At 50.5% G+C, this 22,866-nt stretch overlaps 3 protein-coding genes across 3 annotated transcripts; 1 reads left to right on the forward strand and 2 right to left on the reverse strand.

The window, feature by feature from the left end:
- Positions 1–8,580: 8,580 nt before the first annotated feature.
- On the reverse strand, positions 8,581–13,190 carry UCRPA7_7571 (putative c2 domain-containing protein; the record flags this gene model as incomplete). Its single annotated transcript, XM_007920099.1, has 4 exons — positions 8,581–9,900; positions 9,951–12,577; positions 12,634–12,934; positions 12,999–13,190. 4 exons carry the CDS (start codon positions 13,188–13,190, stop codon positions 8,581–8,583), a joined length of 4,440 nt encoding a protein of 1,479 aa, XP_007918290.1.
- A 2,620-nt stretch (positions 13,191–15,810) lies between these two features.
- On the forward strand, positions 15,811–16,440 carry UCRPA7_7572 (putative splicing factor u2af 23 kda subunit protein; the record flags this gene model as incomplete). Its single annotated transcript, XM_007920100.1, has 1 exon — positions 15,811–16,440. One exon carries the CDS (start codon positions 15,811–15,813, stop codon positions 16,438–16,440), a length of 630 nt encoding a protein of 209 aa, XP_007918291.1.
- A 907-nt stretch (positions 16,441–17,347) lies between these two features.
- On the reverse strand, positions 17,348–18,498 carry UCRPA7_7573 (putative oxysterol-binding protein; the record flags this gene model as incomplete). Its single annotated transcript, XM_007920101.1, has 4 exons — positions 17,348–17,665; positions 17,721–17,970; positions 18,028–18,417; positions 18,479–18,498. The coding sequence occupies 4 exons, from the start codon at positions 18,496–18,498 to the stop codon at positions 17,348–17,350; spliced, it is 978 nt and encodes a 325-aa protein (XP_007918292.1).
- Positions 18,499–22,866: the final 4,368 nt, after the last annotated feature.

Genomic DNA, 22,866 nt, shown 5'->3' on the forward strand with positions numbered 1-22,866 from the left:
CTGGTATATGTGTTGCCATTGGATTTACCGCTCCTGCTGCAGGAGCGGCGGTATTGCTCAATAGGCATGTCCAGACAAATGAGGTCTTGGGTTATTCGTTCATTTTTCCAACGATGAACTTCATATTCTCCCTTTCCACAATGGCACGACATCAAATTGCTGGCAAGGCTATTGACCTTAGACCAGCAATTCCGCCAAAACAAACGATCGATGCATATTTCTTCGATCAGACATATCACGTATCGCTGGGCACGCTGTTTGGTTTTCTAGCCCTGCAAATACTCTTCTACCCATTATTGGCGATTCTGGTTGAAAGGGTGCTACATGGAATCAACCTCAGGAGACGCGTGCTATCATCCAACCATGAAGCCAAAAGCTCATCGCTGGCGCTTGAGGTGTCCAATGTGAGAAAAGTTTACCGTCCACCATGGTACAAGGCTATGTTCTGCAGCGGGAAAAAGGTGCTCGCGCTTGATGGGCTCAGCATCGCTGCCCAGAAGAATCAGATCTTATGCTTGCTTGGTGTCAACGGCTCAGGAAAGACAACTACACTGGACCTGATAAGTGGCTTCCAGACTCCGACAGCAGGTGAAATCAAGATCAATGCGGCCACGACAAGTCTCGGTATTTGTCCTCAGAAAAACGTCCTGTTTAGTCATCTCACTGTGTATGAGCATGTTAAGTTCTGGTCCGATATCAAAGGAGGCACAGAGAGGCGAGAAGCCATTCACCAACTCATAGAGGCATGTGACTTGGCCAAGAAGACCCATATCAAAGCGGCAAATCTCAGTGGTGGTCAAAAGAGAAAGTTACAGCTCGCTTGTATGTTTGTAGGCGGTAGTTCTGTGTGCCTCATGGATGAAGTGACTACAGGACTTGATCCTCTATCTCGCAGAGTTATTTGGAACATCATCCGGGCCGAGAGATCAAAACGCTCAATGGTATTCACGACGCATTTCCTTGACGAAGGAGAAGTTCTAGCAGACCATATAGTCATCCTCTCTCAAGGTCAGATCAAGTGTCAAGGCTCTGGTACCGAGCTAAAAAATCGGTTTGGCGGAGGCTATCAGGTTCATATACCCAAAGACAATCACGCCCCCGACGTCGACATTACAGCCACCGTCCACCAAGATCGATTGGTCTACAGAGTGGCTGATTCACAATCCGCGGGAAAGTTGATCCAGAAGCTAGAGGCTGCTGGAGTGTCAGACGTCGAAATGGCCGGACCCACGATTGAAGACGTCTTCTTGAACCTCACCAACAACGTTGCAGATGTCTCTGATCAATCTCATGCACCTCGGGTTTTGGAGACAGTCGACCCAACTGAGAAGGATTCGTTCACATCAGATGACTTCACCAAAGTCACCCGCGATCCATACTCATTCGCTCGTCAAGTTATGGTTCTATTTCGGAAACGTTGTACAGTCCTGATTAGATACTGGATTGCGCCGTTTCTATGTCTACTCATTCCAATAGTCGTCACACCTCAACTTAACGGATTTCTCTATCGGTACATACGCCCAACCTGCGATACAGAGACGGTCGACGACTCGTATAACAGCCCATTGTCATTCTGGAATTCCTACTATGAAATCACATTGGCTGGACCTCCCTCATATAACGGGTCACTCTTTAAAGTTCTGGATACCTTTCCCATTGGTGAAAATTTCAACATCTCCATGTACAATGATCAGTTCAATTGGAAAAACACAATTGAAGACTTTCAGCAAACTATTGTCACAAATCGTACTGACATATACCCGGCTGCCTTTTGGTTTGGAGACAAGTCCTCGGCACCGACACTTGCATATCCAGGGGACTATGGCGCATATGGGGCTGTCTCAGCTCTTAATATTTACAGCCAGGTAAAAAGTGGACTTGCTATCGAAGTTAGCCTTCAAAATCTTCCTTATAAGATATCTGTAAGTGGTTACAGCACTGCACACGGGTGCCTCCTACTAATTCTCTCATCAGGGAAGTTCAGGATCCTCCTCGTTACAATACGTCTTGGTAAGTCGAAGTTGCCACGCATGATACACAGGCAGGATCGTTGACAAGAATATCACAGTACGTGAGCGTTTTGTTTACAGTGTATCCGGCGTTTTTTGCCTTGTATCCTGCGTACGAAAAAGCACACCAGATTCGATCTCTTCAGTATTCAAATGGTGTTCGTCCGCTGCCACTATGGACTTCACATCTACTGTTCGACGTCATTTTCGTTTTCCTGATTGCTCTCGCGGTTACTCTTATCATCCAGTCACAATACTCTGGATTTTGGTTCGAGGCGGGATATCTCTTTCCGGTATTATTCCTGTATGGAATCGCTGGCTCTCTCGTTGCCTACATTATGGCAGTACTTGCGCGCTCTCAGTTTGCCGCCTTTCTATACACAATAGGAGTCATGGCACTCCAATTTCTGCTGGTTGCACTTTCTGTACTTGTAGGTTGAGCTCAGAACTCGTTTCAAACGCAGTGACTGACATACAGAAGCTCATTCAAGGCTACGTGGATCCGACTGTCATCCAGTCCACAACAGATGCTGTCACATTTTCTTTGGGGCTAATCTTCCCCATCATGAATGTTTTCAAGGCTCTGGCTGTGGGTTTAAATCTTTTCAAAGTCGCTTGCCGAAACGACTCTAATATCACATATCCTGGCTCTATCTATGCTTACGGGGGCCCAATCCTTATTCTCTGTCTACAAATCATGCTCCTCAGTCTTCTTCTAGTTCTGGCAGACAGAGACCTCAGTTTACCAGTAATTTTCAGACAGCAACACAATGGTGGTATGGATGAAGCGGGTCTTGCCCCCCATGAGGCAATCTCAGAGGAGGTTGTCAGAGTAAAACAGTCTGAATCTGACCTGCTTCGATTACTTCATGTGTCAAAGTCCTTCAAGTCAACTGTCGCTGTTGATGATGTATCTCTAGGGCTGGGCCAGGGTGAGATCCTAGCTCTTCTCGGTCCTAATGGTGCAGGAAAGACGACAATTGTCAACATGATTCGCGGTGAATTCAAGCCAGACAGCGGTAATATCTTTCTAAAAGGCGTCGATGTACACAAGAACACTCGGCTCGCTCAGAGATATCTTGGTGTTTGCCCACAGTTCGACGCTCTGGACTTGATGACGGCGAGACAGCACCTCGAATTCTATGCAAGGATAAAGGGCGTCAAGAATGTCAAAGGAGCCGTCAACAGTGTGATGGCCAAAGTTGGCTTAACACCACATGCATCCAAGCCCGCATCTAAACTCTCAGGCGGTAATAAACGCAAACTCAGTCTTGGAATCGCCTTGATGGGCAATCCTGACGTTCTACTGCTTGATGAGCCGAGTTCATCTATGGATGCGGCTGCTAAACGCGCCATGTGGAAAATCCTCGCTGATATTGCCCCTGGACGCTCATTGCTACTAACGACACATTCTATGGAAGAAGCCGATGCATTGGCTACCCGCGCTGCCATCGTCTCAAGACGACTTCTAGCCATTGGTACGACTCAGGTGCTGAGACAGAAGTACAGTAATCTCTATCATGTTCAACTTGTACTGAGGAGCGCACCCAGTTCATCACCTGAAGAAATGCAGGCTGTGGAACAGTGGATTCGAAAGCAATTTAATGGTGTCACTTTTGAAGGAGAAAATCTTGGAGGACAGATCAAGTTCATGATCCAAAATAACCCAGTCACGACCACGGCGGATATTGAGAATTCACCAAAGACTACGATTCAACCTGCTTTGAAAGAAACAGATAACCGTAGCATCATCGCCCAACTCATTGAAAGTCTCGAGACAAACAAAGAGATATTGGGTCTGACAGATTTTTCTATCGGTGCACCAACTTTAGAGCAGGTGTTCTTGAATGTGGTTAAGGACAACGAGGCTTTTGAAGAAGCGCCAAAAACTCGATGGTGGTCATGGTTGTTGTAAAGAGTGGTGGTAAAGGATACCCACTTCCCTAGTAGATTGGAGTTGCTCACGTAGTAGTTTGCTATGAACTGCCATTCCTATCAAATTATCAAATTCATTGCCCATGGATTTCTTCGGCCTCAATTGAAATCTGATTCTAAGCTCATGTCGTCTAAGATTGCGTGCAGGAGATTGTGCTAGTTCGGAGACGTTTCGTGATGTTAAAAAAAGAACTTGATGTTGGGAGTGTTTGTCAGTACAAAGAAGACAACCACATAGGGAAACTCACTCAGAAAATCGATCTTACTTTAAACTTGAGCATGAAACCCTGTCTGGCACGGGGCTGTATGAAACTGCGAACCATGAGGACTAGCCGTTCATGGAACTATCGAAAGCTTTCCTAGAAGCCCCAGTAACGTCTCTACGCGATCTTTTTCGCAACCATCTAGCAGAAGAATGTCCCCAGGCACTAACAACCATTGCAATGCATGTCGCCCAGGGAACAAAAGCAAGAATGATCATGTTTGCACTTGCGCCAACTCCGAGCCCCAGAATGATACCCAATGTAATGACCAAGATAAATATGACAGGTTGATGTACATCCTTTTTTTGATGTCGACAAAGGAAAGATATGACTGAGCAACCGAAGAGGACACATGATCCTAGCAAGGCGACTGGTGAATGAATAAGGGCGCCTGCTCTTCTCATATCAACGATGCCATCCTCGGCACTGAGATACCATGCCTGAACTTATCAGCTTGATGAAAGTGTCTGCAAAATGAGATCGCGAAATTTGCTGACTGCCCATATGAGACGCTCTTGTCAGAGTAAACTCACCTGACTTGCTAAACTTTCAGAATCAACCGTATAGATCGTAGTCAACGTAGACGTAACAATGCCTGGCAGCACCTCGATAACATCTAAGCTCCCTTGTAGGGGGTATCCAATGAGCTTCTTCCAAGCCAATGGTCCCATCGAACGCATATTAAATTTCCCTTGCTCCTGGACATGAGTCCGGAGGGACTCGAAAGTCTGACAAGTGACCAGTCTTTCAAAATTTAGGGCAAAATATATTCACAACTTATGAGTAATCCGAGAAATGAAGTCGCGAAACGGGGTTTTGCCTGGATGGGTATTGAGAAAATCAGAAGCTGGGATGGACGGTTATATATAATGCGCAGAGCACAGTCTTGCTTGAGACCCAACGGCGTGTGGACACAAGGCTTTGACATAAGCGAATACAGTCTTCTGAGCAAAATAGTATATGGAAGGCTGCGTTACAAGAGTGTCTAACTTTCGCAGGACAATGCCGACAAGCGAACATCCACAGCGGGAAATGGAGTACCTACAATTGACAATCTGGGTGAAGAAACCCGTTTGTGAATTAGCCTGGCATGCATTGAGACCTAAAACTTTTAAGGCAACCGGTCGGGTAGAAAGCAGGCGATAACGCGAGGCTGAATGCTCGAGAGAGGAACGCCAACCAAGAGGTCGAGGCGCCCTCGGTGGCTTGAAATGCGAACCACCATCAGCGATACGACCGAAGACGTCCTTTAGTCTATCTTTTAGCCACGTACGTGGTCGAGCCAGAATCGAATGAATTACTTCCGCCTCAAGCAGCATGGTCAATCGATAACCAACCGTATTCACTTACATTCGGTTAGCCTCAGCAAACGACTTGATATCCCCCGAGCCGCAAAGAGTCTCCTACCAATACTGCCTTGCAATGCTATACAATCACTAGCTCTTCCACAAATCTTCTATAATATATGATATCTTTTCTCTGGCACTACCGTTTCCTTTATTGGAGATTCCTCCTTCCCTGGGCCCGGGCTTATATAGTATCCGCCGTACATTCACGATTCTGCTCCTTTGCACCGGCACCATATCACACCTCAAAACGACCAATTGAGTGCTCGATGTCACTATGGAAACATCCATACATATCCAAGAACTTTGCAAGATGTTTCTCGACCACGAAAGTAGACATGAGCATTTCTACTTTTGGACCAGACTGGTGGCAGGAGGTATTCTGATCGGATCTTCCGCCGCTTTCCCGCTATTCATTGAACAGAGCAGACTCTGGGGAAACATGTGAGCTTCTGAACACCAATGCGTCTGGACAATGATTAGAGCTAATATACGCTTTCGATTGAAGGGCATTGTGGCTATTCTTATTATCCTGGGCGTCATTTTGTGCGCTACAAGTTTCCAGGATCCTGACGTAATATGCATCCTGAAGACATCTATTTAGACTTTGGGCCTAGTAAGCTGATTATCATGTTCAGATACGGCCGTTATACGCTACTTCTGGGTGTTGTGCTTCTAACTGTGGCCGTATCTTTCAGCCCTGCACCATCAGAACACCACATTCGTTTGCTCCCAGTATATGCGATGCTTGGAACTTTCTTGACATTTTGCTGGCCTTGGGTCGAACGAAGTTTTTGGAGCCTCCGGAGTGGGAGAGGAGGTTTCATGCCTTTGACTGATTCGATTTCCTTGCAAGATATGGAATCTGGCAGAGGGCCATCAGATAACGGAATGGCCTGGTTTGTCGACCCATTGTCTGATCACAGCCCATTTTATACAGGATCACCCAGATCGGAGCTTCAGACCCCCTTTCAGGACATGGATGGATTGCAAACTCCAGGAGGAGTTGCGCCGCAGACAAGGGGACACAGGACGCCCGATTTAAGTGCTTTTCAGGTCATTTCAAACTCCGTGGCTCAAGCGGCCTCACAACAGGAAGTGCCCTTTGAGTTGCGCCATATCAATGGACCAAGTTCCATTCAATTTCCTGGCAGGTTTACTCGCAGCGAATCAAGTATCTCACTTGAATCTCGAGCTGTGGTTCCATCTGAAATATCTTCCATAGTTTTGCCTTACTTCCGCCAAGATCTGACAGACACCAGATCCAGAAGGCAAACTCAGAGGCAAATTGGAATAGCGAACCTCGGTCAACCTGACCCGGATAGGACATTAGCTCAGACCGCATCTTTTTCAAACGATACCGTTGCAGCAACCGGGGAAGCTTCTGTCTCATAAATGAATGAGCAGCCGCTTATAAGGCCATGAACCCTTCAACTATGACTAAAGCACGTAGACAAGTTCATACTTGCTGTATTTTCACCTCGGAAACAAAGAAGGCTGAGTTGAGAGTAATAGCGCTCGATTCACAAATGTCCGCTGGACACTTGTACCTGGGATGGAATGGTTAAATTATACGGACTCGAAGTCTATACCCGGGTTCGGAGACCATGGCCCTTGGTGGAGGGTGAGACTCATGGTCGCTTACACATATAAGAGATATGATTGTGACTAACATCTTTTGAAGCATAGCAGGGGCCTCAAAAGCATAATTTGCGTCACGCTAGGTCTTGCGGGCCTCAAACGTCACGTCATTTCAAGCGTCTAAGTTGATTGTTAACATCCAGTGTCTCTGAACCCTGGGTAGTCATACAATCTCCTAACGCTTTCTTAGGCAGGATTTACGCAATATCGAAGCAGAACGCTTGATACGAGCTACGCATTACATCCTACCTTGAATACGTTTTAAAAGCACTGTATGTGCTGCATGGAAGATATCGACTGTTGCCCTCACGGGCTAAAATACAATCGCGGAAGCGATTTGTGAAGACACGAAAAAAAAAAACCAGAGATTTTATGATACCTGCAAAGGTTGGCAGAGCATTTGGCCGGTCAAATATTTGGATTGTAGAAAGGCGCTCGATGATTGGAGGAAAAGCTGTGCTTGCTTGTTTACTCTGATCTTACTTGCTTGTGCTTTTTTTGCTTAATATTTTCCTTCCTTTCATAGGCTTGCCAAAACAGTGTCCCTCACGGACACAGCTCATATCAACTTTCATTCCATAGTAACCATCTATTTTCAATGGCCTGAAAGCGCTACAGGTGAAGCGTAATAGGAAGTAAATATTGAGGGCTAAAGAGCGTGATGCTATTCTATTGGATTTCCTTCAACAGCATCCTGGTGCGGTCACTATCGAATGGCGTTTCTATTATGGGAGCAACATGTGTAGACTATCTTAGTGTTGAGAAAATGCATTTGGTATAATGAGGAGATGCAGCTAGTCTACCCTCCAGATCCGCTGATCAGGAGACGCCAGATACTTTCACGATCCGAGACTTCCTATAGGCTTACGTGTCAATGAGCCAATATGAGTGGATACGGTGAAAATACACGGGATGAACTGCAGCCATATATATCATGCAGTTTCAGAGTCATCTGGAAAAGACGCAAGCGAATCATAGTCATCATAAGACGTCAATTAAAGTAGACTATACTACTAACAATAATACACAAGAACTGGAGGGTTGTTTGAACAAACGACCAAACTGATAAAGCCCCCCCAGTCCGACAATCTCGGAGCTACCATCAGATATTATCGTTGATGGAGCATTCTCTTTTCCACCTGTGATCAATATCCAGGCCCTAGTATGCCTTTTGCCTGCCTTTGCCGAATTTGACTCCCCTCCAAACCGTGAATCGTGCCCAGCCAACGGCCAGAGACCTAAGAAAAAGAACAAGAAAGGAAAGAAGGTATCTGTAGGCGATCGAAAGAATGAGAGCTAAGTACGCTTGGAGAGCGAACGTGGATTGCTGAAGGACGGACGATTCGTCAATAAAAGAGACTCCTTCGAGAGAAAGCCTTTCCCGTTCTACGTGGATGGCGTTCCCTCTCTGCTAGGAGCACGGCTCTCCCTCTTGCTCAAAAAGCTTCGTCGTAGCGACGATTTTGGGCTGTCGGTTACGCTCTCCGCAGGCGTGAAGGTGCTCTTGATGATAATGGTACCACTGCCGACCCTGAACTCTTTCTCAGCGCCAGATCCGGATTCGTCGACAACGCAGATAGACTCGCCCAGATCATCATCACTGCTGAAAGTGTGATTCTCCATGGCCTTGAGCTGGAACTGAGCATCTGGAGTGCAGGTGGTCTTGAAAGTCTCATTAAACTGAAGATTGCCAGCTCCAGACTTATGGTGCTTAGTCTTGCCGATGGTCTTTTGCTTGGGTGTCAGTTGGTTGAGCATGACATAGATATCCGAGGATGGCGGGTAGCCTGTAGCCGACACAATGGTAAATACGGCGGTGCCAGAACCCGGACCGCCTCCGGAAGTGCTATGAACAGATGCTGCCCCGAAACTCTTGGTGCGAGCATGGCCGTTACCATTGACTGTTGGAGATCCATTCGGGGAAGCCTCAGGATCTAGGGATAGGCCTGTGGAGCGTTTGAGACCAGAACCAGGCCCAGCGTCCGCACCATTAGTGGTGACAATGGTTGGTACTTCAGAGCTTGCTGCACCATTAAGGTCATCATCCTGCTTCTTACCACCGAAGCCACGCTTGAGGAACGATGCCCCTTTTCCAACACCGTGGCCCACCACACCGGCAACAGCGACTCCTCCTTTGATCGGAGCTCCAGCAACGCCAGTAACAATCCTGCCGGGTGCTGCAAAGGTGCCAGAGAAGGTCGAAGTTCCATGCCTGCTCCTGGTGACGTAGTCCGGGCGGAAAAGCAGTCGCAACCGGATGGAGCCAGACTTGCCATCGAGCATCAACTTCACCTCTTGTGCCTTGAAGGGGTCTAGCTGCTCGAGATTGATATCTGCTCCACCGAGGAAATCAGGCTTATCTGCAAAGTCCCAGTCCATAACTTTGACGGTAAATTTGGCTGCAGTTCTTGAAGGAATTGGGACCTCGAAGAACTCGTTCCAAGCGGGATGCAACGTCTTCTTCTGGACCTTGGTCTTGAAGACCTCCTCGCCACCCAACTCGAACTTGCAGTACGGGTCACTCTTGCCATTACGGTCGGCAGAAGGAAGATCCATCGCGTCCAAGACGTCGACGCGCAGATTACCCATATTGTTGATGCTTTCACTGGGATCAAGCTTCATCTTCACGGGCACATACTTCAGGCTGACTTTCACGGAGCTGACTTTGCCATCCTCATCCTTCATTTTCAATGTTGTAGGATTGTTCTGCTACTTGTTAGTACAGGTTATCAGAAAAGACACACTGATGCACTTACCAGGCATTGCTTCAAGGTTTCCAGGGTACTACCTGTGAGACGCGCCAGCGTATGCTCCTTATCACCCTCCTCTGGCTTACTGCCCTTCTCTCGGACTTTCAAAGTCAGTTTGGAGAAGTCCAACTCACGAATAAAACAGTCTCCAATCTCGTCGAACTTGAAGTTTCTTGACTTCGCTCTGGATGAAGTGTAGGAGGGGAATGCCATGTCATCGACAAAGACCTCGATGCGAGTATCGCTCTTCGGCAACTCTGCGTCCATGAGTTTGAAGATGACCAGTCCCGACTCGTACTTAAGAAGTTCTTGTGGGGTAAGGTGCACCTTTGGCGGCGTGCGTTCCTGGAGAGATTTTCTGGGCAGACCTGGTGACACAGGAGTAACGGGAGACTTGGGAGTAGCAGGCTCCTTCTCGCCGTCCTTACCGATAGTTGCTGAAAATTTACCAGCATTTTCGGATCGAGGAACATCAAGTGACTTCTTTGCCTCGCCGTCAGCAGCCTCCTCTTCATCTTCAGGATCGGCAACATTAAGGCATGGATAAAAAGCGACGGTATACGTGAGAATACCCTTTGCGATGCCCTTGCCGTGAAGTCGAAGGCCGTCCTCGCGTAACACCTTTTCTTCATGAACAAGATACTCTCCAGCCTCGTCTTGGTGAACGTAGTCTGCTGCGAAAACCTCAACCAGACCGAGACTGCGGTCTCTGCCCATCTTTTCGGAGTCCATGACTTCAAGTTGCAGCCTCTCGCGTGAAGAGTGTACGGGGACGTACAGAACTTCATCCCAGTCAGGGTCAAGATTGTTCTTGAATGTAACTGTTCGGGCTCTCTCAATGCCAGAAAGCAAGATTCGTGCATATGGATCTGACTTGCCCATGGTCTCAAAGTTCCGCAAGTCCTTGGCCTTCTGGAAGTGCACGCGCATGATGCCAATGGGTGTCTGGTAGCCACCAGTCCCAGCCACTATGCCAGATAACGCAACCGGCTTCCATTGAGCTTGCATCTTGACGCGACCAGTTTTGGTAGCTGACAAGTTGTACCAATCTTGACCTTTCTCCATGAATTCCAGCATATCCTCAAGCTTGATCTGATATGTACCAATGACCTGGTCGCCTGTAATGTCGCGCTCATCTTTGATAACGACACCTAGCTTGGCGTTCTTGCGATCTGTGATAAGGATCTCTCTGGAGCCGTTGTCCCAGATGGGGTTGTTGGTGCGCTTAAGCTTCTTCGTGGTGTGAATCTCCTTGCCGTTGAGCATCAGGTGAGCGTAAGGGTTTAGAAGGCCAACGAGACTCTTTGTGCCATCAAGATCCTTGGCTTGCTCCACAGAAAAACGCAGAATGCCTGTGTTTGTCTCCGGTGGAGGCTCGTCGATACCTTCGGGGGACTTCTTAGTTTCCAAGACAGGAAAGAAGCGAATATCGCATGATAGAGCACCGCGAGCTTTGCCTGCAGACTTGATCTCAAGGCGCTCGTTTTCGTACTCGTTGATTTCTTCGAGGTTCTCGATTGGGAATGACGCAACACCGAGCTCCTTGTCTGATCTGATGTCATTGTAGTCAAAGACCTGAATATCAAGAGAATCGTTGAAGGAGGTTACGATGATATAGTGTGTCTCGTTCCATCGAGGGTTAGCTGTGTCGTGGACGGTCTTCGTCTTTGCCAGAGGCGCTCGCTTGTTTAGCGTGACAACCGCATACGGATCTGGGTTACCGGAGAATTTGTCTGCATTCTTCAGGCCCTGTGCTCCATGGAGGGTAACCGCAATAACTCCGATAGCTTGATCAACAGGAGTACCAGCAAGCATCTTGGCGACTTCGATGGGGAATACATTTGGTGCGTACATCATCGGCGCAAGGTTACCGTGAATCTGCTCTTGGATGAAGCTCTCCAGTCCAGGAATGAAATTGATGTCAAAACCGAATGTTTCACCACCTAATGGTTTGCAGACGTAGTCAATTGTAGGTCGCTCGAGGAAGCACATTTCCACCTTCTCAACGTGAGGGAATGGAATCTGAAGCTTGACCTTAAGGCGCATCAAGCCGGAGAAAGCCATGTCTTCCACGATGACATCGAGACCTTTGCTGATCATGGCCTTGCCTACACGGATCTCTAGGACGACTTTCGGGTTAATCTTGTTTTTGATCTGGCGAGCAGTCATATCAGCAGTGTCATTGGGGGTGAAGCTGAATTTCCAATCCATGATGACAACGTCATCATCGGCCTTGGGATACGTCTTGACATGCTCCATTCGCGGTGGCTTTGAACCTAGAGTGAAGCTCTTCAGCTTCAAGCTGTCGAGGAATGCTGGAGTGGCTGAGCTGAGGACCTGGTCGACTGAGTTGATTACAGTCTGGGCCAGAACGGGCTGGTAGATCGGCCAGAATTTTACCATGAAGGAGTTAATCCACTCGAGGGACTCGGTGTCCGTATCTAGCTTCTTCAGGGAGAACTCGCGGTTCAGATCGTCCCGGAAATTGCGTCGGACTCGACGGATGGATGTCCGGTAGTAAGTTGAGCATATTGCCATGATAATGAAGACCCACGCGAGACCACCACCGAAGACGGCCACGAGCCAGGAAGTGATGCATGCGAAGACAATTACTCCGGCATTGTAGTACCAATCTGTCACATAATTGAGCGCCCTTGCCACCACAAATGATTCATGTTTTGTAACTTACCACCAAAGAACTTGTCTGGGATCTGGCCTTCAAGCCACGTAGAGTGATCCAGTAAGCTCTCGCCCTCCTGGATAGGCTCGGTGGGCCAGCCAAACCGGGGAGTCCATCCTGTTTTTTCACCAAATTGGTCTGCATCTTCGCCCGCGCCGGTGGGCTTGCCTTGAGAATCCTTGGGGACTTCGATGGCTCCGGCCTTGGAGGGACTGGGGAGATCGTAGGCGGGCTTGCTGCCATCGTCGATATCGGTCACAATGGCAACGCCTTTGGTGCGCTTGGGGTTGTGGAAGCCTTCGGGGAGCGCCTGTTTTCAGTCAGTTGAGAGGTACAAAAATTGAGAAGCTTGGCAGTTTCGGGAGGGCACTCACAGCTCTGGCTTGAGCCTTTTTCTCCTCTGGGCTGGCATCGGGGTCGAAGGAGTAGGCAGCTATGCCGGCACTCCTGCTGTCCTCGACAATCTTCTTCTCGGCATCTGCAGCTGTGACGGAGCTGTTGGGGTCGTGCGCTGCCTCGATGGCGCCCTGCTGCTTGAGCTCATTCTTTGCTTGTTCGGTCGCCATTATGCTGCCTGCTCTGCTGCCACGAGCAGCTTCAACTCCTACGACCCAATTGGCACAAGGTGCTGTGCAGGGCTCGAGCTTGTGCCTGAATCAGAGCTTTGGGCAGATGGAGAGGGTGGTGAAGGCTAAATGTATATGAGTTAGGTTGTGAGGGGTTGGAGAGATACCTAGCTCCTAGCGACCAGCTGGATAGTTTCAGGGTAGCTTGAGCTAGGTATATGATGGAACGGGTCCAAAGGGAAAGGGAAGGGGGAGAGGTGAGGGAGTGACTTGTGGCTGATGGCAGACAATGGTTGACGATGAGAAGGGCGGGGGGAAGGAAAAAGCACAGCAAGCAGGAAGGGAAAGTCAAGGTAGGGTGAACTTATGAATGGTGGTGGTGGTGGTGAGGTTTCTTGTGGAAGCTGGCGTGGCTGTCTGGTCAGTCCGGGAAGCAGGTCTAACACAGGCAAAAAGCTGGGCTCGCTCGTCGCGTGGAGCAGATGGGACCACGCTACGTCAGTCTCTATCTTCTCTGCTGTTCACCTTAGCTGGGCTTGCCAGGGTGCTTGCTGCTCCTCGCTAATAGGAGCGACCGACTGACTGGGGGCGGGGCCGTTAAGCTCGACAGGGGTCAGTCCCAGTGGACTTTTGGTGCTGGGGCTGGTAGCTACTGGGACTTTTGCTGGCACTTGAGACGCAAAGCAACGCAACGCAACCACCACCACCACAATCACCGCCACGACCTGCAACTTGGAAATTCCTGAATTTTTGCCGTGCATTTGATACACAAGAGGCCGCCCGGGCAATTAACAAATCCTGCTGGTGCAAGGTGTGTCTGAAGCCTGGATATATGCGTGCCGTGTCCCTTGTCCATGGAACTCAATCCAGTTCACCCAATGCATTTACAGCCTTTGTATCTTTTTTCTCAATGGCAAGCCAAATGTGCCGAGCAAGCTGAGCAGGTACCTCAAGTGGCGATGGATGGCTGGGAAAGCCACAGATGAATAAACGCTATCGCCCGCGATGAATCTTGTCCCTCTCCACTTCTTGGCTCCATTCCTGCCTTGGTAAGAGATTCCCTGCTTCAAATGAGGTACCTACCTGAGCACGCTGAGGTAGGTAGGTTCCTAGGAAGACTAGGAAGAGTATAAATCAAACGCCAGGCGCCGAGCGTATCTCACCACCGTTGCTGCACACGTTGCATCATCAAGCGTCCCAAGATCCTCTCGCACTCTGCCAGAGCCACTCACGACCAACGGCCAGAGGCATCTGCCTGTCGAATCGGGTGTGACTAGGTTGGCATCCCTGTAGCAATCTAGCACCCGATGCAAAGGCATGGGAAGATTAGAACAACCAGGGAGGGAGGGGTGTCACCGATCTAACTTACCCGTCTCCACGCTGTTGTCAAGCCCCCTCATCTACAGATACATATTTTCAGGTTCAACCCAAGCATTCTTCAGTTTCCAGGGAGCACAGGAACCCAGCAAGCCCAGGTACTTCTGCAGGTCAATGATTCAGGTCGGCACATGTGTGAACCCACCACCCGGTATCATTCGGGGGTGCACAGCCGCGAACCAAAAGGTCTTATAGGTGATTAGGTTCGACCTAACATGCTGAACCACCACCGCATCTTCGGCTCGGTCGTCTCTTGCTGTGGGGCCGAGATTGCTGCGGGCGAGCGACGACGCATTCACTTGAACCTTGAGCTGCTGAAGGAGAACTGCAGCTTGCGCCCGAGCTAGACTAGCAGGATGATGGCGCATCCACTCAGGCCTGTGGGCTATTTCAGCCGGGTAGCGCATCTCATTTGCAATGCAATGCCGCAATCGTCTAGTCGTGATCCGCCTGGGACACACTCCATCCATGCTCTTCCCTTCGAGTGAAAAGGCCGCAAATGAATCTTGAAGCCCACTGTTGCGGGATTCGGCATCGATTGTCTCACATGGATGGTGTCAGGTCTATTGACCGGCCTGACCGTCCACTAGTTATATCTTCCAGTGTCAGATAGTGGAGGCTGCTCTGAGGGATGTACATGTGCTAAGAAATCCTAGCAAGTGCACCGTCTCTTGTAACATTGTGCAGTATACGTGTAGTTTGATTGCGATTGCCTGTCTCTGGAACCGGTTCCTGTCAATCACTCATGCCGGTAGGAGTGCTCTGCTAGGCTTGCTCGGCTTGTTGGCGGTTCATCGTGAATTGCAACGATGCAACCTCAAGAAGCAGTGATTGACGTCAAATCTTGAATTCCAGGTCGAAACCCTGCAAGTGACTAGCGAGGTAGCTGGCAGACATGCCTCTCTTTACTCCAGAACCCTGGAATTAGGTGAATAGCTGAGGCTCTGGTAATTGGTCAGCCTTCTCTCAGCGGACCCACTTGCGAAAGCCAATGAAGCAGCTGGATGGTGCGCCACCATATTTGTCAGCCTTGTGCTGGTGCGCCACAGATTTATCTAAATCCCTAACCTAGAGCCTGCCCCAATTTTCGCCTCAACACCGACAACGATATCACGAACAACGATACCTGCGCATTTTGCGACAAGCGATAAGGAAACTAAATTGCATCCCACAGTGAGCATCATATCCTTCAACTTCAACAACTGAATCGCAACTTCCCGCCGGCCAACCACCATCCGTCACAATGGCCAACTTCCTCGCCTCCATCTTCGGCACCGAGCAGGACAAGGTCAACTGCTCCTTCTATTACAAGATCGGCGCGTGCCGGCACGGCGACCGCTGCTCGCGCAAGCACGTCAAGCCCTCGTACTCGCAGACCATCCTGATGCCCAACCTGTACCAGAACCCGGCGTTCGACCCCAAGAACCGCATGAACGCGTCCCAGCTGCAGAACCACTTCGACGCCTTCTACGAGGACATCTGGTGCGAGATGTGCAAGTACGGCGAGCTCGAGGAGCTCGTCGTCTGCGACAACAACAACGACCACCTCATCGGCAACGTCTACGCGCGCTTCAAGTACGAGGACAGCGCCCAGAAGGCCTGCGACGACCTCAACAGCCGCTGGTACGCCGCGCGCCCCATCTACTGCGAGCTCAGCCCCGTCACCGACTTCCGGGAGGCCTGCTGTCGCCTCAACAGCGGGGAGGGCTGTGTCAGAGGAGGCTTCTGTAATTTCATACATCGCAAGAATCCGGGCGAGGAGCTCGATAGGGAGCTCACGCTGAGCACCAAGAAGTGGCTCAAGGCCAGAGGCCGCGATGAGCGCAGTCCCTCACGGTCGCCCAGCCCTGAGCCGACCAGACGGAGATATTAAACAGTACTACTGGGGGGGGAATGGGCTCATGTCTTTCACAGGAAGGAAGAGATCAATGGGAAAGTTAAGGGCGTTAGAGGCGTCTTTTGGACCATGAAGTCATGTTGTACTATTTGTTGAAATTGTATGGTATAGTCAAGCGGTATATCGCAAGCAGTCAATCCTACAGATAAATGGAGAGTGACTGTATGCAGGTCGCTTAATGACAATGCACCAGCAGACTGCGATCAGTGTGCCCAGATATTTGAAGTGATGTGATATGCCTTTGATACTAGTTATGCCAGAAATCACTATTCCATGAACGAAATGCATATCTAGAAAGGTATCGTTTCTAGGTAACCCTGCCGTTGAAGGAAGTCATGTCATTACCCTGCCCAGCCACCATTTTCCATCCGCCTTCACCTCGCGGCCCGTTGCTAACCCAGAATCTGTACCACGCGAATGCCGTGGTGACTTATTCTTGTGCGTCCACGAATTCGTCGCGTGACTCCTCTGTATCTGACCTCTTAATGGAGGGGACATTTTTCTGTAGATCTTCATGGAAGTCAATCAGCGGGCCATTCGGCGCTGGGGTTCCAGTTTGCCTCAGTAAGCCTGAGATCTCGCCACTGCTTTCAACTTTGGGGTCCTGCTTCTGACCCGATGTGGGTTGCATCGGGGCTGGCAAGTCTGTAGGTTTGTCGTCCCCTCCAAAGTCTATCAGATCGCCAGACTCCTGAGGCTCTGGAGCACGATGGGTGCTGGGTCCGGAGAGCGAGGTCCCCCTAGGTGGAATCGCGTTTCTCTGAGTTGCTTTCTGTCCCTTAACTATTGGATAGATCGCCAGGATCTGTTCCGCCTGCTTCTCAGGTGAACCCTCGCTGCACCCTGTCAATAACAATCCAAAGAGACATATTGTCAAGGTGCCTTACATGTGTGCATTTATGATCCACTCGAGATCCTCTTCGCCCTCATCGGCCCCGCCCGGACCGCCCTTGACCCTCCTGAACAGGCGAGGATGCCATTCAACACCCTCCTGAGCTCTCTTGGCGGCCTCGTCTCGTTGCATGTCTTCGATTTTGGTCTTCTCATCAGTTGCCAGTTCGTGATTACGGTCCTTGACGGCTTGTGCGGTCTTCTGCCAGAGTCGTTGCGACTCCCTCTCCTCTTGCTCCTCTATCGGCCGCACAGACGGGGGTGAGGGCTTCGAACGGAGCGCATTAAAAAACATATCCTTGTGACCAGTCTTCCCTAGCCGTTAGCGATGATTTATGCGTCGTCAAAGGGGCGCCGTTACTCACCTTTAAATTCTTGATGTACATCTCATCGCTCCACAGACCCGAGAGCTCGTACAATATATCGCCGGTGTTCTCATTCCTGATGCTGCCGCCGATGGCATTGTAAGTACCCCCGACCCATCCCTTTGTCTTGAATTCGATGTCGGCGACCAATCCAAGCTCGGGGCATCGAACGAAACTGTGGTCTCCCAGCTCATACTTCATTTTGCCGAACAAGATACCTCGCGCATACATATTTGGTTGCGTCAATATGCTACAAAAGTTGTCAGACGTCCGTTTCTCGCACCGGAACTGCGTAACAAAGGCTTACTATCGTTCCCCCTTTTGTTTGTCCTTGCCCCTATTAAGGAGAGTAAGAATTGCCGTGCCCTCCATCAGACTTGCCGCCGAGTTGCCCAAGAATTTGCTTCGCGGCTTCAGAGTGCCGTCGACGCGAATGTGATGTTCTGGTACCATGTAAAAGTAGCTTGACTTGGGGGGATGATGAGATGTCTGTTCGGAGATATAGTAGGCCTTCGTCTTATCGGGCAGGTCCCAGTAGCAGGTGAAGATCTCGCCAAGAATTGGGTTGAGGGGTTTCTTGACTCCGGGAGGGCGGATATGCCAGCCGCTCAGATAGAACTTGACAACGGAAACGAACCTCTCGACGGGGTCGTTGATGTCGGGAATTGGGAGAAGCATCTCGGGGTGACACATGAAGCTGTAGAGAAAGCTAGTCAGCTGCCGTATTTCGGAGAGCAAGAAATCGGGAAGCAGCCTACTTGGTTATGCGCTCCAACATGCTTCGAGGCTCGAGGATGAATGTTGGGAGTACAACTCTGCTAAGGTCGGCTCCGGGCCGCAACTGAGAGATAATGTGCATGAGCACTGTGCATGCTAGTTAGTGTAACCGAAGCCGTGAGGGATTGCATCACAGAGCGCACCGTTGCCCTGATCGGGCTCAACAACGAGGGTATCATCCTCGATATGCTCGCCCTTGCTGTCATCGAACGAGGACCGGCTGCCTAGAAAGTTGCCAAAGGCGTCAGCAGGAGATACCTCTAGTGGGGTTGGAATTGCCGCCCGCGAGGCGCGATGTCATTGCAAAGGCGACGACAACGGACTCCACGAAGCGGAAGAGTCGGCGACGACATACTGGCATTTGAGGTTGCCCTCCGACGCGCGCCCGAAACCAATCCCATCATTTTTTATGAGGCCCCGCCGGTGCCGATTTTGGGGTGTTATCGCGGATCGTCGGAGGAGGGGGGCGAGGTGCACAGAGCTGTCGCAAGCGCAACCAAAATCGTCGAGGAAAGAGAAATGGAGATGCGAGTTCTGGGTAGAACAGCCAAGAGCCAGGTCATGCGTCCACAGCCTCTTCCACCGTGGGGGAGACTTTTAATTATCTGGGAATGTTGGGGATGAGGTCCGGCTGGGCTGGGCATGGATATGGGCACGAAGGGTCCCGAATTCGCCGGAGGGAGGGGAATTGCAGCCTGGGAAAGCTATCTGACAGCGGGGCAGCTCTAGCAGGATGTGAATGACGTTGAGAGGCCTCTGTCTATAGGGGGAGCGTCAGTGAATTACGCCACCGAGACACACGCGCACAAGGCTTCAGCCAATCAATCTCGCTGCTTTCAACAGTCACTGTGTGCTGAAGTCGGTGTCGGAAAGTCGGTTCAGGATTTCCATTGCATTTCTTAAGGCCTTACTCGCATCTCTGGGTGCGCATTTCGACGCAATTTTCCCCAATACGCGGACTGAAAGAGCTTTCTCTCGCAGGCGCTGACCCGCATTGTCGCTAATTAATAGCAGGTTAGTTAAACAGAGAAAAAACGCTTCATGCCTGGGACTATTGGCCGACGCCGGGGAAGCGGGCGATAGCAGAAGACCGCTATATGGCCTCGACACAAATTTCCATGCGAATTTGTAGAACCCGACGCCACTATGGTCAATTGTCCTCATACATGGTAGTTTTCCGCCAGGGTAATACACCTACTTGCTCTAGGGTGAGTTGAATCTGACTTGAGGCCTCGCAGGTGCTATTTATTATTATGATCTTAACAAATAAGCAACTCCCCTGTGTTGAGAAGGTCGATCATGATACCTTTAGCGAATGAAAGTTATTACCCTGCCAGATGAGTAGATCCAATTCTCGGACTTCTGAACGTGCAGGAAGTTTAGCTTCACATCTGCAAGCGGCGATGATGAATAGCCATGACGCGATGAGCGGCTCTTCAGAGGAGCCAACCAATTTTCAAGCGCACCCTCAGTTGACCCTTGAGATGCTTGCTTCTAGTGTTGTCTTGATTGTTTGGCCTGTTCGATACAGCCGGGTTTCGTCTTCCAGACAGCCGCCGCGGGTAGAGCACGAGGTCAAGCTAAGGGGAAAGAAGCTTCCCGTGGAAGATTGAAACATTGTAGACGTCACCTAGCTCAAGGGACGTGCACCCGAGATCATCCCGTCCCTTAAGATCGGGACTTATAGTACCATGAAGGGTCTTTTCATTCTCGAACATTGCCGTATCGGCAGACGTCTCATACCACGACTGATGAACCTGGATACCTAGGTAGGCAACTGCCTAGGTAATTCTCTCTCACGCAAAAGCCACTGACAGCCTGGTTGTTGATTCTGAAGAGCCTCCTTCGTATTCATTAGCCGACCTGTAATTGCGCCCTCGGCGTGGAGATGCCCAGGTGTACTACTACCATGCAGTACCGGTAGCTGGAAGAAATTGAGCCCTAAATATAGAGACAGCATCTCCGCCTTTCTTCAACATACCGCAGTAGCTCTGTGCACGAACCCTCGGCAAAGACACAGCTGAAGAAGGTTTTAGAGAATTGAGCAGCACCGCCGGCGGGATACGATGCGGGCGTGCCAAACCTAGATACCTAGGTAGCTACTAGGCATACTAGGCAGTGTCTACTTCAGGTAGACAGCATGCTTACGCAGTAGATGGCCCAGCCTGTAGCGGCACAGGCCAATACGGGTTGACAGTTGACGTCTCGCACCGTTCCTTCGCCTTGCACAGGTCTCCCTCACATGCATGTGCCTTTCTAGTGTAGAGAGGGCTTAGGTAACCCGCCCGTCCACGGGTAATGGTAGGGCTGCCCAATGTCCCACTTGGCTGTGTCTTAGCGGGTTCTGGGTTCTGGGTTCTGGGTTCTGGGTTGGAGCATGTCTTGGTGGGGAAGGGGGTCTCTTTCGACCCTGAAACGCTCACGACGGGCGTTTGGCTCTCTGCAACGCATCAACCTCCCTGAGGTACCGTAAAGGTGGGCTGCGCTGGGCGGCCTGACTCGCCCATCAGACATTCCTACGTAGACGTGTGTTAAAGGCACTGACGACGCCTCAAGCCAGCTGCTGCGTGCACCGCCTTCACAAGCAACAAGCAAAGCCAACCTCTGTGTCCGTCTCTCTGTCCCTCTGGCTCTCTTTCCTTGGAACCTCATCTTGTACACAAGATAACGCCCAACTGCTCCCCCTCCATCAGCCAGTCGCTAGGCTAGCTTAGGTTGCCTATCCGCCCCCAATCCAGGCAATCCTTCCAATCTATTGGGCCGCTCGTCTCATTGTCTCACCTCCCACCTTGCAGTTTGGACCCTCCTCCCTACCTACCTACCTACCTACAGTACCTGCTCGCTCGATCTATTTGTAGGACATCGACATCTCACGGCACTGAGACAGTCCATCCTCCCATGCGCTCTGGCCTGGGCGACCCTCCCCCTTAGACTCTGAGCGCGGGAGCACCTGTATATCATTCCTTTGAGGCTGGTAAGGCGGCCTGCTTCTTCCATCTTTCCATTGAGAGCCTCTTTCCAGTCTAAGACTTGAGGTCTCGTGCTGCCTCTCAGGGACCTCATGCTGGCCCCGCCCTCTTCATCACCGCCACCAACACCTGCCGATTGAAAGCATGGACAATGATCTCCCGACCGAGGATGGCCGTGCATCGAGAAGAGGTCGCCTCATGGGCAAGCTGTTCGGTCGAGATAGGAAGGTCTCGAATGAGCAAGCACCTCCAAGCGGCGGCGATTTGAACGACTTCTTCCACGGCTCCTCCGATAAGCTCCAAGTAGCTCACGCCGCACCGCCCATGCTCGCAAAGCTCGACACGACGAATATCACCCGCTACCCCAATGCTCTCGATATCAACAACCGGTCACAGCAGAGCCTCACTCTGAGGCAATCGGCCCGCAGCCCGCGCATGCCACGGAGGAAAGGCTTGGTGGTGCGGTTCGTCGACACATTTCCCGAAATCATAGGAGATGGTGGGGATGAGTGCGAGATACCAACCTTTGAAATCGGAAAGCGAAGGCAGCAAATACGCAAGGCTCCTCCGCAGCCGCAACCACCAGCTCAGCGACCGGTCGATCTCGAAGTACCAGCTAGTGCACATCCAGACGCATTCAGGCGAGAATTCGTTCCAACACCTATCAAACGAACCCAGACCGGTTACTCCTCCATCGCTGAGCCCGCAGCTCGTCCCTCCTTGGACGAGGTGCCAGCTGTTCCTGCAGGCAATGCTACTTCTTCCAAGTACCTTGATAGCCCGATAATATCAACAGACGAAAAGAGGAAATCATTCATTGAATTACATCAGGCTGAGATGCGGGAGGCAGAGGGTATGGCTTTTGCCAAAGCTGTTCGCTCAGCAAGTGCTGGCCCCGAACAACCGGAGCAAGATTGGGAGGAAGCCAAACCACCACCTGCTATACCTATTACTGAGTCGCCCGTCTCGGCTCCGCAACACAGCGCCCCTGAATCTCCTGAACGGACCAAGAAACCCAATGTGGAGCAAAGTCCGTCATCGACTTACTCTGCAGCGTCGGGCTATGCACAGCGCTGGGCAGCTGCGAGACAGAACAGCAAACTCTCCGACAAAGAAACCGCATCCCCTTCTTCGCCTCAGAAAAACGCCCTGAACCTTCATGATGCGGTGGTTGCCGCTGGGGATGACGCTTTGGAAGATTTTACTCGTCGAACCCGTCATCTGTTTGAACTGTTTCGATTACACGCTGAAACATTCAGGCCTTTGTCAACCTGCCTGCCACATGACCTAGCGATGGCTGCTCTATGGTGGTTCTTGAAGGGAAGACTTAGCCTCGAGTCTTCTGTTCGAGAGCAACCTGTGGATGAGCAAGGCCAACAACAAAACGACATGACCCGTCA

Source organism: Phaeoacremonium minimum (genome assembly GCF_000392275.1).
Source record: "Phaeoacremonium minimum UCRPA7 unplaced genomic scaffold PA7_03_scaffold_541, whole genome shotgun sequence".
Lineage (NCBI taxonomy): Eukaryota > Fungi > Ascomycota > Sordariomycetes > Togniniales > Togniniaceae > Phaeoacremonium > Phaeoacremonium minimum.